At 35.0% G+C, this 13,846-nt stretch overlaps 3 protein-coding genes across 3 annotated transcripts; 2 read left to right on the top strand and 1 right to left on the bottom strand. All coding sequences in view use genetic code 12, as the record gives it.

The window, feature by feature from the left end:
* Window positions 1-547: 547 nt before the first annotated feature.
* SPAPADRAFT_59500 (uncharacterized protein) lies at window positions 548-1,034 on the bottom strand (the record flags this gene model as incomplete). Its single annotated transcript, XM_007373595.1, has 1 exon — window positions 548-1,034. A coding segment is annotated over one exon (308 nt), but the record flags the coding sequence as incomplete, so codon positions are not given.
* A 9,406-nt stretch (window positions 1,035-10,440) lies between these two features.
* SOK1 (Sok1p) lies at window positions 10,441-12,591 on the top strand (the record flags this gene model as incomplete). The annotated part of the gene is made up of 2 exons (XM_007373594.1): window positions 10,441-10,749; window positions 10,876-12,591. 2 exons carry the CDS (start codon window positions 10,441-10,443, stop codon window positions 12,589-12,591), a joined length of 2,025 nt encoding a protein of 674 aa, XP_007373656.1.
* Window positions 12,592-12,772: 181 nt separating this feature from the next.
* SPAPADRAFT_65251 (uncharacterized protein) lies at window positions 12,773-13,822 on the top strand (the record flags this gene model as incomplete). The annotated part of the gene is made up of 1 exon (XM_007373593.1): window positions 12,773-13,822. One exon carries the CDS (start codon window positions 12,847-12,849, stop codon window positions 13,708-13,710), a length of 864 nt encoding a protein of 287 aa, XP_007373655.1.
* Window positions 13,823-13,846: the final 24 nt, after the last annotated feature.

Below are 13,846 nucleotides of genomic sequence, written 5' to 3'. Positions count from 1 at the left end.
GGTATTGGTGGGGTTCCGGGAGCAGCTGGCATGGACTGGGTTGGTGAGGTGATTGATTGGTACTTATCTCGTATACCATCATCATCGGAGTAGTAATGGTAAGGATATGACAGTTGCTGTTGTTGTTGTTGCTGTTGCTGCTGTTGCTGCTGTTGCTGTTGTTGTTGTTGCTGATGTTGTGATTGATAATCTAATGGTTGTGATGTAGGAGGTAAAGACTTTATACTGACAATTTCTCTCTGACTGGTTATATTCCGCGAACTCCTTCGTTTAATCAACTTTAAAGATTCAACATCACCTTTTCTAAATTGATTAGTTGAATGTCTGAATTCCCATTTGTTGTTATTAGTGTTGCTCCCCTGAGCTTGAGGTTGATCTTCTTGATTAAGGAATGTTTCATTGACCTTGTGGAATCCATACATATTTAATTGCCGTATAAACGACGCTATATTGGTGTGTTTAAAATATTGCGCTAGTGCTCTAGAAAATTCCTCTCCTGGGGTCACGTAGAAAGAATCAAGGGTTGGTGACCAAAATATCAAATGGGAAATGGAATCGTCATGTAACATATCATATAGTTTATGGATGAATACAACCTGGGTTTTGCCGTTCGATGATGATACCGTAGTGGTCGAACTGCTGGTGTTCATTTGTGTGGCTTGCACTTGAGAAGATGGGACAGGGGTAGCCGCAGTGTTGGTTGCATTGGTTGCATTGGTTGCTGTTTCAATTGTCGATGATTGTTGCTGTTGTTTATGGTGGTTAGGATACGGTGACTCCGCCCTGTCATTGGTTGTTGACTCTGGTCGTGGTGGTGGTGGCGGTGCTGGCGGAGGTACAGGCGCTGCTGCTGCTGCATCGGCCGCAGCAGGAGGTTTATTTGTCATTTTGTGCTGCTGGAATAGTGTGGTTGATGATGTCTAAATATGGTGGGAAAAAAAAACCAATGTTAACTCTGCAGCCGTTTGTATGAATTCTGCATATACAAAGCGGGATGTAGAAGTTTATGGTTGAAATTGAAATGTCTGTAGTATAGCCTCAATGAAGTGGAGTAAATAAGGTTACAGTGTAATTAAACCCGTAAATCAATAAAAAAAAGAACCGGAAAATTGTCCAAGGAAAAATCCAAATGGAAAAATGAAAAAGACCGTATAACAAAACTAAACTGGAAGACAACAGTATTTTTAATGTTTAAAAACTTCACAAAGAAAAAAAAAATCCTCCAACTTATTTTGTGTGATGGGCCTTGCTTAGGTGGAATATGTTTTGAGCCAAAAAAATAAAATAAATTCTATATTTTTTAGTGAGATTCCTTTCTACTTCTTCTGCTGGTGCGTCTTTTTTTTTTTAAAGATCCTCTTTGCTGCAGAAAATTCCTTCTCTCTGGAAAAAATATTCTGAATCTGGAAAGTGTTCCTGACGTTTCGTATTCGGGGGGTTCTAGTTATTTCTAGCAACCAGATGCAAAAATTAGGAATAATTGGATTATTAAGCGTATATTACCGTCTTTTCCAGTTGAAATTTTGCGGAAAAGTTTGGATTGGAGTTAACTTTCTGAAGTAAAACCGCAATGAACAAACCTATGGTTGAACAAAAAATAAAAACTTCAAAATTTCTTCTTCGTCTTTTTTTTGTTCTTCAGAAAATAATATTCCTTTAAGACGAACTAGCTTTAAATTAGTCGATGTTTGAAAAGCCCAATCAAGTTCCGTGGCTAATCAAATGCGTAGCGTAATTTAAGTATAAATTATAGCGGCGAGTCTAAGTTTTTAGAAACACACACAAAATGTAACTTCCGAAACTAAGATTTGGAATTTGTAGTAAGAAACCCGTGGCAAATCTCAGGAGTTTGAAGAAAAAAAAAATAAGAATAGGAAAAGACCAAAAGAAATTATTGCGATTCTTATAACTTTTGCTAATATGGTTAGATATAAGTCTTGCCATCTATGCACCGTTTCTTATCTATGCCAAGTCATAAAGTTCAACATTATTTTGGATTTCATGTTCCACATTTATTAAGTTATTGCGATTCGAAGCATTAATTATATTTATTCGTCTTTTTACGGCGTTTCACCTAATCTAATTGATAAAAAAAAGACTTAAGCATAAGTACATTGATGCCTCTGCATACACATGGATCTGCATTAAGATCGTACATATCTTATAGTACTATTTTTAAAAACAAAGACATTTATTTTAGGCTGGAGTAACTAAAGATACTTCAGCCGAGAAATCTTAAAATATTAGTCTGTCCCTTTTCGAACCTTTTATTAGTAACAAAAAATAAAACAATATAAATCGCGGCTACCTTCGCAATAAATTTGCTAGCTACCCCGAGATCTTCACGTTAGAGTTAGAAATGTGTATGAATAATCTCGAACAAAACAAGATTAACAATGGATACAATGGAAATGTAAAATCGCCAAATTTCCAAATTGAGCAATGCGGCATCATTTTTTTTTTTTTCCCTGCCGATGTGTTTTACACCTTCTTCTATATTATAAATAACCTTTTTGCCCTCGACACAGATCCACTCATATCTCCGCCTTTCATGTCATACACATTAAATTCAACAAATTAATCCGAATTCTTCGCCAAGAAGTTGACGATTCCAATTGCCACAATTCTGGAAACCAATCAACAATTCCCCTCCCACACGAAAATTCTTAGCAAACTTCAACTTTCTTGTTCTTTCTCTTTCTTTCTTGTTCGTGTACAAAATATTCGAAACCGTGACGCACGATGATCTAACAAAACATGAAGACCATGCATGTGGTTGGCTGGACAAAACTGGGCTGAGCCAAGTTTTGGGGGAGATCTTTGTATTGTTACCATTGTGGATTTTAAAACAATAATTTTATTGTTAAATTTTTAGTACTTTTTTTTTTTGCAACAAGAAATAAACGTTTGGTTTTTGGCGGCACAAGAAAGTTTTTTTTGTTCAGATGGCAATTGAGCGACTGGCAGATTTCAAGTCGAACCACATAAAACAATGCGTGAAACCAGGGCTTTGCAATTTTGACTTTTGAGCGATTAAACAATTTACCACTTGGTAAATAAAGTAAGAGATACCGATAGTAACATATCTTGTCTTTCTTTCATTAGCAGTAGACAATTATTCCCAATCCCTGCCATTTAGAAAAAATGCTGAGAAATCTATAGTTTGCCAGCAATTAAACTATTCCACGGATTTTCTAAGATAGGAAACCCAATTCCGCAATGATACTATAAATTAGATGCAAGGATTGCTACTGGAAATGAAATATTACATGACATCCTGAAGATCCGACTCATACCACGACATGCAAAAATGTGACTGAAACATTCTTGACTCTTTATGGTTTTGTATTCTTCAACTACAACTATGTTCCATTCCGTGGGACCCGAATATTCCTTGAAAGGATTAAGGTTCTCTTCGGAACTAGGGACCTTGTCTAACACAATTGCAACCGCTTCGGTTGAGATCATGCATTTGCTTCATTTAATGCCCAAATTAAGTCATCGGAACGGAAAAGATCAACACAATTGTCGTATTTCAGTACCCCATTGACGAATCTACACCCAAATGGACTTGATTAAAAATTGTGGGTTAGACGAACAGGAGAAGTTCATTCATATTAGCCGGAAATTATCAAAATACTTGCAACATTTACACATCTAGGGATCTCTTTTACACCTTGCATGATTTTTTACACCAAGTGAGTCAAATATCATGCACCAGCTCTCGAAACGATATCTTTTTAGTCCCCTTCCGTCATTTCCGCGGCTATAAGGTTTTTACATTTCGTGATGAATCTTATAAATATTCCGTCTGTTCCATCGAATGACTGAGTTTGCAGAATGTTGTAAACAGTGGCGCTAGAAGGAATAATGTTGCTAGAGCGGAAGAGAAATTATGCCATATTCTGTTGATGTTCCGTGAACCTCGGCTCAGAATACTGAAGATTCTTTAGATTGTCATGCAAAAATCTATCAGCATGGATGATTCACTCTTGGTAATAATAACAGTGGTTTTGTAACTCCGGGTTCCTGAAACTTGGGGTACATATCTCGGAAATGTATCAAATATTTTCTGATAACCGAGGATAACTCGGATAGACATGTGCTTGTATTGAATGCTTGCTGAAAAGATATTTGCAGCAAGATGCTGCACAAAAGGTGATAGTAGAAAGGGAGGCAACGTTGATTTCAGAGATATTGCAGTGGTTAATATCGATATTGTCCAATTCTAAACCGTCCTTAAAGCTCTTGATCAAATTTTATGCAGGGTCCAAACGGCTGGAAATAACGTATGAACAATTATTGCACAGCCATCCGTAAGCACAACCTTTTATGAAAGTTCTACTCTTTCAAATCATGTTTTTCCACTTTAAATAAATCACGCTAAAACGTTTCGGATAGAAAAAGATACCAATAATACAGTTTTACTTTTGTCTTCTATTTCCGTTTCCGAAACCGTTGCCTCCTACGAGAATAAATTAGGAACATCTCCCCATAAACAGTTTTCAGCTTTTATCGATGACTTGTTTCCGAACCGAAATAATAATTCTTAAGTTCTGATTCCTCACAACAACCATCAGCATCCATACTAGCCACGCATCATGCTTTTACAACTGAACAAGGATCATGCTCTTATCATAGTAATGGTGATGAAACTTTCCGGGGGTAGTTTCAAATATTTTTGTGATCCTTATTATGACTCTTATTATGTTCCAAAAAAGGGTTATTCGTATGAAACATGACGTACGACTTATCACACCACAAAAACAGGAAAGTTTGGCTTCCATTTGCAGCATTTGCAAAACCATGACTCGAAAAGTACACATCCTTTTTTTCCGGTTGCTAAAAAATTTTGGTATTTACGATAGCTAGGGTCTTCGTTTCTTTTTAGACTTCGCTTACAGAAAACGTCATTTTTAATACAAGCGAGACTATTCCACACCTAATAATCCTCGGAATCACTGGATAGTCAACTATTCATGTTCCGTCATTTCCTGCAGATACGGAATTATCACGTTATAACTTTTGAACATATCCGCTCACTTTTTTTTTGGTGAACGTGTTTCTAGTTCGTAATGACTACTTCCGAAAATAGGTCACGGTATTTTCCCCATAACCTAATTCTATAATAATTTATCCACATATATGGCGAAGCTATACAGATAAGTCATCGAAAACTTCTGTTTGTAAGTTCTTCCTGTATATTCGACCATTGAATGGTGCAAGATCTATCGGTTCGGTAATGAATATTGAAAAAAATTGTAAATCAAATCGTTCAACCTCGGAAGAATTTAACTTAGTTTTACACCCTTCAGTACGAACGAGTATCCGAGGGACTAACGGGAGTAAGAATAAGAGGTCATGTAAAAGGTGATTATGCGATTGATGAAGTTAAATGAATTACCAATACTGAATCTAACAGGAATCCTTTATTTCTTATTGAATAATTTTTATTCGCATTCCACTGAAGCCTTAGAAAAAACCCTCCGCCTCCTATTATACTTTTATCTTTTCTTACGATAACTACTGTTTGTTAAACTAGCTTCAACCTTGCCTTTCTTGTTTTAGTGTGCTGATGACACTAATCAAGTAAAGCTTCAAACAAAAGAAAAACTTGAATCACAAAAGATTGGAGCTAATCTTGAAGTCTCTAAAAGCAGTCACAATTTATTGGTTGTTTCATCAAAGGTAGTTACCCAAGATTTACTTATTGTTACATTTTTGTTGGAATGATAGAACAAAGTTGGCAAACAAAAATGCCAAATATCATTTCAAAAAGTGAGACGACTTTAAATCACTATCAAGTTTATAGTAATACTTGTAGAATCGAGTACGACAATTCGTATATCAAGTATATCATTATTTGTACATGAACCCAACCTCGGTTTCATTTCTTCGGTTCGGATAGGTTATTCTTAGAGAAACTACCAAAAAAAAAAGAATAAAAAAAAACCCAATCACTATAAGTTCCACTTCCGTGGCTATATTATCAAGCAGGTAATGAGTATTAATATTATAAGAGAAATATCATATAACGAAGTTCCTAATGTCGTAATGATTACCGTATAGAGAAGTTGGACCCTTTTAAGTAAATTCATGACTATATCATACGGAAGTAAAGGATAGAATGTGAAGTAAAGTGATGTGGCAAGCTGATACGGGATACACTTCTATAATCAACATAGTTCCGTTCCGAGGTAAGATTCAAGTGATTCAAGTTACACTAACATAGGTTTAGGGAACAAATGACGCCTGACAGATTGCAAAAAAAAAAATAGATCACCGGAAAAATGCCTAAAGCCGTTTTTTCCGGAAGCGGAAAAAATTATCATTTACAAACTAAGTGAACAGGACCCTTATAATAAGCGAACACTCGGAACAGATGGAAACTATAGATAGTCGTTCGCTATTGTTTCCTATAGCTAAGAATTAAATCTTTAAGATTGTCATTTTCTGAATTTTAGATGATTCCGCTTTTGCAGTAGTAATTATATCGTACCTGACTAAAATTACTATTTTAAATTACCCGAGACTTAAAAATTGTTCAATTTCCGTGAATACTATAAGTTAGTGACAGTCATCGAGTCACCTACGAGGAATTTATTACAGTAATGTTGAGATCTCGCTTATTTATTACTATTCATATAAGTTCTTTTCTTTTTCTGGAGGCAATGGCAAGAACAGAAATCTGACAGTAGGTTATACGAACATCATAACTATTGCTTCGGAACAGTGGTCTATGGAAATTACCATCCGATAATAGTCTCCCTCGGCTTCGTTTAAACGAAGGATGAAATAATCTATAAACCACTTCCGTATTAGTGATCGGAACAACTGGCTTCTTTGAAAGTTAATGACCGATCACTTCCATTATCATTCTGTTTATTCATATTTATAACAGAATTGTTTTATTTCAGAAGTAACTACCGTTTGGATCTTACCCTTCCAGCCCTTGGATCCTTCAAAGCTATATGAAATGACTTCTTGTTAACGCTGATTCATTCTCGGGTCTAACGGCTATTTCACTTCTTGATCAATCTCTTCCATAATTTCCTTTCTTAACAGTAGTTTAATGACCATCTAACTCAATTCCTCTTTAGTTTCGGTACCAAAAACTTCTTTAGTCTATTCCGAATCATTTATTTCTTGATCAAGCTTTATACAATTCCGAAATATCCTTAAATATGCCTAGATATCCAATCAATCTGAATGACCCAGATGACCAAAGACTAGAAAAACTTTTAAAGAGTTGGGCAAACTATTATCGTAATACGATATTTTTGTCAGCTGCCGTTTTTCGTACCACAATACTTTAATGTCCAGATAGTTCTATAGATAGTGAAAAGATGGAAAATTATATTATCGCAAGAGTCGAGGTGTCGTCGTGCTGACCAATTTTCTGTAAATTCGTAGTTCGTTCGGAGCAGTTTATCGGTAGATCAGAACTAGGATTACAGTCTACCCGTTTTCTAAATAATAATGGGAACCGGATCAAGGAAAAAAGATCTAGGTTTGTAAATGTCTCTCCGATGCTGATGAGCTGGTCATTATTTATCCTTTCCCTCTGGTATATAAAAAGGAATAGAATTTTATAATTTGTTCTTAGTCTCTGTCCCAATATTCCATCCCCCTCCCATAAGGAAAATCCACTGGACTGGATTTACCATGAGGTAAAAAACTTGTACAAAGGTGGAGAAATGCTATGTTCAACCATTAGTTGCTATCTCATAGACCTACAATGTACAAGTTTCATTATATACCATGTTGTATTGTCCATTTTGATGCTACCATATAGAAAGATTTGCCGCGAAACAGTTTTTAGTATCTGCAAGGATTAGGAATATTCCTCTAAAACATTGACGAACATGCTGTTGGCTTTATCTAAAAAAGGGAATTATTAGATTACTTTCAGATACGCAACTGCAAAACTTCAGAGAGTTGTTTAATATAACAATGTTAGACTGGACATACAAGATATCCTGCAAGAGTATACGTGGCGAACAAACTTTCGGATTACATTCCGATAAACATACGACGATGAAATTTGCAACTACATAAAAAAGCACCTATTACGTCAGATTTACTAATTTAAATGTTTTATACCAAGCAAAACCACAGTTGTTCACAACTGCATAACGTCACCAAAATAAAGAAGCAAATAAAAAAGCACATGTTAAAAGGCGTGCCCAGATTTAAGCACAAAGTCATATCATTTTCCTTGACTAGAAAAATATACATTGTTCCATGACGTATGCTGTTGTTAATTATTTTTTTGTGTTCACAAGATTTTGATTGTCGACTAACTTTGATAAGGTTTTCTTAAATAGAGTAGTTAATATATTATCCAGAATAATAAAATATTATCTCCTATTTCTATAGTGGAGATCATAGGGGGGAGGGGGAGGGGGCGAATTTCTATGTCAGTTTATGCAGCCTTAGCCAAGCAAACTAATTTTTTTTTTCATTAGCCCAGTTTTGAATTGCCAAGTATAGGCATAAATGCATTTTAACACTAGAGATTAAGCCTTATTGAACTACATACCGCGGCATAATGGCGAGAGTTTTCAGTTTGTCTATTGGAGGGGTTACATTTTAATTATCTTGTCTGGGGGAAAAACGATGACATTTGTGAATAGGAGATGTTCCTCATTCGGATGAGTTCGAGAAATGTAATAAGGTTCTAAGAGGGGGTAGAAAATAGAAAATAGAAAATACCCAGAAATCAGAGATGAGGAAAATTAAGACAAGTCACAAATACTCAATATTTGACAAAGCGCAAAAGATAAACAGCAAACAACCCATTATTTAATTAACAAAAACCATGAAACAATAAATGACTTTGTTATGTAGCATGTCACTGTTCCGTTTCCACCGCCGGCGTCGGTAACCGCCCGCGGCCGCCCTCGTTTTAGTTTTTTTTTTTCTTGCCAAAAATACCAAACATGTGTTGTGTGGGGAGAAGAGAGTCATATAGAGTTAGATACTTTGACTTTTCCGACATGTAAACACAAGATTTTCACTTGATCATTGTTTTTAGAATTTAGTAGGAAATTTTAGATATCTTTGTGAACAGACAAAGGTAAACTAAGAAAAATCAACTAAGATATATGCGAGACAAGGTAAGCATAATAGTCGAACTTATGATTATTTCTTTTTGTTTCAAAGTTGGACCAGAGTTTGTGTTAACGCGTTAATTGTTGAGACTCAAGAATATTTGGATATTTAATTGTGATTAGCGCCAATTTAGCCGGGGGTAGAAATCACATAAACAAACAGGCTATTCTTCTGTAATTTCAAAAATTTACCATCATCATTAGTCTTTGTCTGATCACATGATGTAGTTTACGAAAAATAAAAGAACTCCATTGTTTCGGAGACGTGCGAAGAAGACCAGGTAAAAAAAGAAATGTGATTATTATAACTTATGTGCACGAGAAAATTTCTTTTGTTTTCTCACACATACACCTGTTTTTTGCCACTTTTTTTTTTCTCTGTATTAATGACTTACATGAAGTGCTAACACAAAAATGTAAATTATTACATTTTTCCGGCAATAACAAATTGTGGAATGGTAATGAGGCAGCCAAAAAAAAAACTGCAAAATTTTTCTTTTTTTTTTTTTGCCAATCGACGCAATCAATTGGAAGGTAGATAATTAGACTAAGCAATATATAGGAGTCAAAAAATGTGGTAGTTGCCTAAGCAGAAGTATGTGATGAAACACTGACCTATCGGCTTATTGCAAATATTACCGCGCTATAGACATTGCTTTTCATTTATTTTTACGACAATGGGGCACAGTGAGCGACTTTCGCAGAAGGTGCAAAAAAAATTGTAAACGGTGAATGACCCTTTTACTAGTGTTAGGCGATTAATAAGCAGGGCAAAAAAAAGACCATGGGATGAAATTTGAATTTTTGATATTTCCGCACAAGACATTAAGGAATATACTTTCAAAATGATCACAGTTTGCCCCAATATTGCAATGTGTTTAAGCTAATATGCCTTAAGCAATGAGACGAGCAACTTAAAATTAAGCTCATGTTTTTAAATTTTTTTTTCTTATTTCAGTGGTGTTGTGGGTGCGGGTTAGGAGGTTTTTTTCTGCTGTTGCTAATTTATCTAGAATTAATTTTAGTAATAAATGGCAAAAAAAAAATGATGAACAGACAATTGTTGTGTTTCTTTTTTTCTTTCTTTTTTTTTTTTAATTTTTTTTTAAAATGTTTGTCTATTTTTTCTCCCTTCCAATTCCATTAACAGACAAAAATTATTACACATTCTTCTTTTTTTATTCTACCCAAAAGACAAGTATAAACCATTAAGCATTCACTATAATACCCCTACATATACCCCAATAGCATATAGAAAGATATATACAAGTATAAGAACAAGAAGATACACGATTTACATACTAAGCTCACCGTATAAATTTACATGATGAACTCACAAGTAAACTCAGACCAACAAGAACAACAACCTGCTGTGTTTCAAGAGGAACAACAAGAACAACAACAACAGCAACAGCAGTTTAGACAAGTATGTTTTAACCCTGCGACTGCAGCAGCTGCTGCGGCAGCTGTAGCAGCAACAACAGTGGCAACTGCAGGATCATCATCGACAACACCTTCTGATAACAGTGCACCAGTGACTACGTCTAACAAACGCAACTCATCATCTTCAAGTGATCCAGCCAAGCGTATTAGATTGGACACATCTGCATCTGGATCCACCACCAACAATATCACTGTAGTTTCCAGCAATAGCCCAGCAGCCACCCCAACTACTTCCAACATAGTTAAACCTACCACCGCAGTTACTCCCGCCATTAACACCCCTACCACGTCTGCCATTTCAGGCCATACTATTAACAAGACACCTAAATTCATACGCCGATTCAGATCTAGATCATTACCAATCATCAACTTCAGTAATCATGCAGCTACCTCAGCTACCACTTCCACTTTCTATCCTCATAAAAAACACCATAACTTATTCTCCACAACCAATCATCATATAAACAGTAACAGTAGCAGCAATAGTAGCAGCAACAGTACCATTCCACCATTACCACCTATTAACCTTCAATCGTTAAAGGAAATCGACTTGCATGAAATATTAAAGAACCCACAATTGAGACACGACATTTTATTTGACCCTCAATTACAGTTTAGACCAAATTTGGATGGCGAGCGAGGTAAACGTAAAAAGTCAATCATTGACAAATATTGGTTAGAGATTCAAAAAGAATGTCTGCAGTTTTTCAACAGACAACAAAATGTCGCAATAAAACTTAATAGATTGCCAATATTATTCACAACATTGAGAGATATTTTATTACTGTTATTACCAACAAAAGACCGTCAACATGTTGAAGAAATCTTGGACATTGAATTATTAATTCAGCAATTAAACCATGGAAGTTTTGATTTTGTGGAAATGTCCAACTGGTTAGGTGAAGTGTTTAAGAATCATTGTGCGCCAATGAGAGACCAATGGGTTAGTGAAATGAATGAGAAATTTGTCAAGAGTTATACCCTTAATAATGTTGAATATTTAGTTGAAGGTTTAAGAATGATTTTCCAAATATTAGAGGCCATGAAGTTAGATGTTGCCAATCATCAAATTAGAATATTACGTCCTGTTTTAATTGAAACTGCTATTGATTTCGAACGCGATTATTTCCAGACATTAATTAATCACGGAAAAATTAATATTAATGATTCCTTGAATTGGTTTTACAAAAAATATATGAAAAAAATAACGCCTGATGCACAAACTAACATTAATGACACCACCTTGAAACCAATTATAATATCTTCAATCATTGATTTATTAAGTTGTCGACAAATGGCTACGGAATTCCCATCAACATTAACATTTGACCATACAAGATTAGTTTTATTACGGGCTGACGTAAGACAATTAGTTTGTATTCAATTATGTGTTATCTTGTACAAACAGTTGATTATCAATTCCAAAGTACCAAATTCATCTGAATTACTTTCCTCAGCAAATATTTCAAAAGTTCAACAAGATATATTGGCAATTGTTACTGATGATAATGGAAACATTAAATGGACCAAGAACATTTCCTCCATTTCTTTACAATTGGTTAAATATTTATACCCACAACAAATATCTCAAGTTAACTTACCTAAGGATTTAATTGATTTCAGTTACAACTGGTTGATTAAACATATTCAACCAAATTCTCAAGTTTATGGCTTGATGGAAATTAAAATTTTCAATCAATTGTTACTGGAAATCGTCAATATAATTGACGGAGTTGATGAGCGTGAATTGGAATTAACTAAATCTGCTCCTAATAATACTACCGAAATGAAGAATATTGCCACCAGAATCGCCACTTTGGTAAAATTCCACTGGAATGTTTTCGGTAACTATTATATTGATTATATTAAATCTCAGCATGTGAAGTTACAACAAGATAATACGATAATGAATACTGGATTGGTTATTAAGCATAATGAAGAGGATGGTAATAAAGCAAGAGGTAACGGAGGTGAACGATCTCATACAAATAGTATAGATAACAATGCCTCTGCACCTCTAAGCATGTTTTCATAGATATAGGTTAAAATACTAAAATAAGAAATTTAATGCATTGTAAGTTTATAGTTGCATATTGCCGAGTAGAGGAAATCAGGAATTTTTTTTTTTTCCTGGCTCGATTTTGTAACGCAAGGAAAGCTATTTTCAAATTTTTTATTTTCCCCTCACAGATAGTCCCATTATCTCTCTTTTTTATTTTTATTAGATAGACTTAAAACCAACTTATCAACCCCCCTACACTCTTTGCAACGTCGGAAAATACCAGTCAAGATGTCAGTGGTAGCTTCAATAGTCAATGCAATCCTTGCACCATTCAAATTAGTGTTCGCAATAAACCTTTTTATTCTCTCGAATGCAGTATTCATCCCCCTTTCGTTAATGGTTAATATCATGATTTATACACCATTGATCAAAATACCCATAATTATACCGTTACGGTACTTTCTTGAGTTAGAGGATGGGAAGTTTGACGACTTGAACTGGATTGCAGGTCAAATTGAATTGTTCTTTTTGACATTGTTCCATTTTGTTATGGTCAGTTTTTATATTGGAGTAATTGTGGGTGTAGTTACTTGGATGAATTTAAGCGCGATTAGGTTCGTGTTGACATTACCACTAAAAGAAGATGAGCAGATGACCCAAAACAAACAACCGTTACCAATTGAAGAGAGTAACTCCAGACGACAACAATTATTTGATTTGATTGACCCAGTGATTGTTCCCGATGTTAATTTGAAAAACCGAGTAAGAAATAAAATTGATGCGAGAAGAGGTCTAACTCCATTGTCGGAAAATAATAGTGTTCTGTCAGCGATTACTCCACAGTATGAAGATGATGACGGGTATCATTTTACAACTGGATTGAGAAATAGAAAAGCCCCACCAACAACTTCAACTTTCATTCAACCCGATAGCATGACTTTCTTGGATCACTCGCACGTGGATGATTTGGAACAACTGGAAGAACAAGAAATTATAGACGAAGAAGTAGCTAATGCACTAGAAGAAGAAATGGAGGATTCTCTTGAACGAGAATTAACTAACATTCCCGAAGAAACTGAAGATGAAGAGTTATTTACACGGGTTGAAAGTCATGCAGAGGAAACTGAAGATACAGGATTGACTGAGGAGTGAAATATGCATGGAAGGGTATCTTTGGCAATATTTCTTGTTTAAGTTTTTGGTTGGTTCAATGTATGTTTGGTTGTATAGTTTATATAAAAATTAACATGGGCAAAAAAAAAAAAAATTCAGAGACTGTGTAATATCG

The sequence above is a fragment of the Spathaspora passalidarum genome, assembly GCF_000223485.1.
Source record: "Spathaspora passalidarum NRRL Y-27907 unplaced genomic scaffold SPAPAscaffold_2, whole genome shotgun sequence".
In the NCBI taxonomy this organism is placed as follows: domain Eukaryota; kingdom Fungi; phylum Ascomycota; class Pichiomycetes; order Serinales; family Debaryomycetaceae; genus Spathaspora; species Spathaspora passalidarum.
Note: the sequence above shows the minus strand (reverse complement) of the source record. Positions and strands in the feature narration are given on the sequence as shown.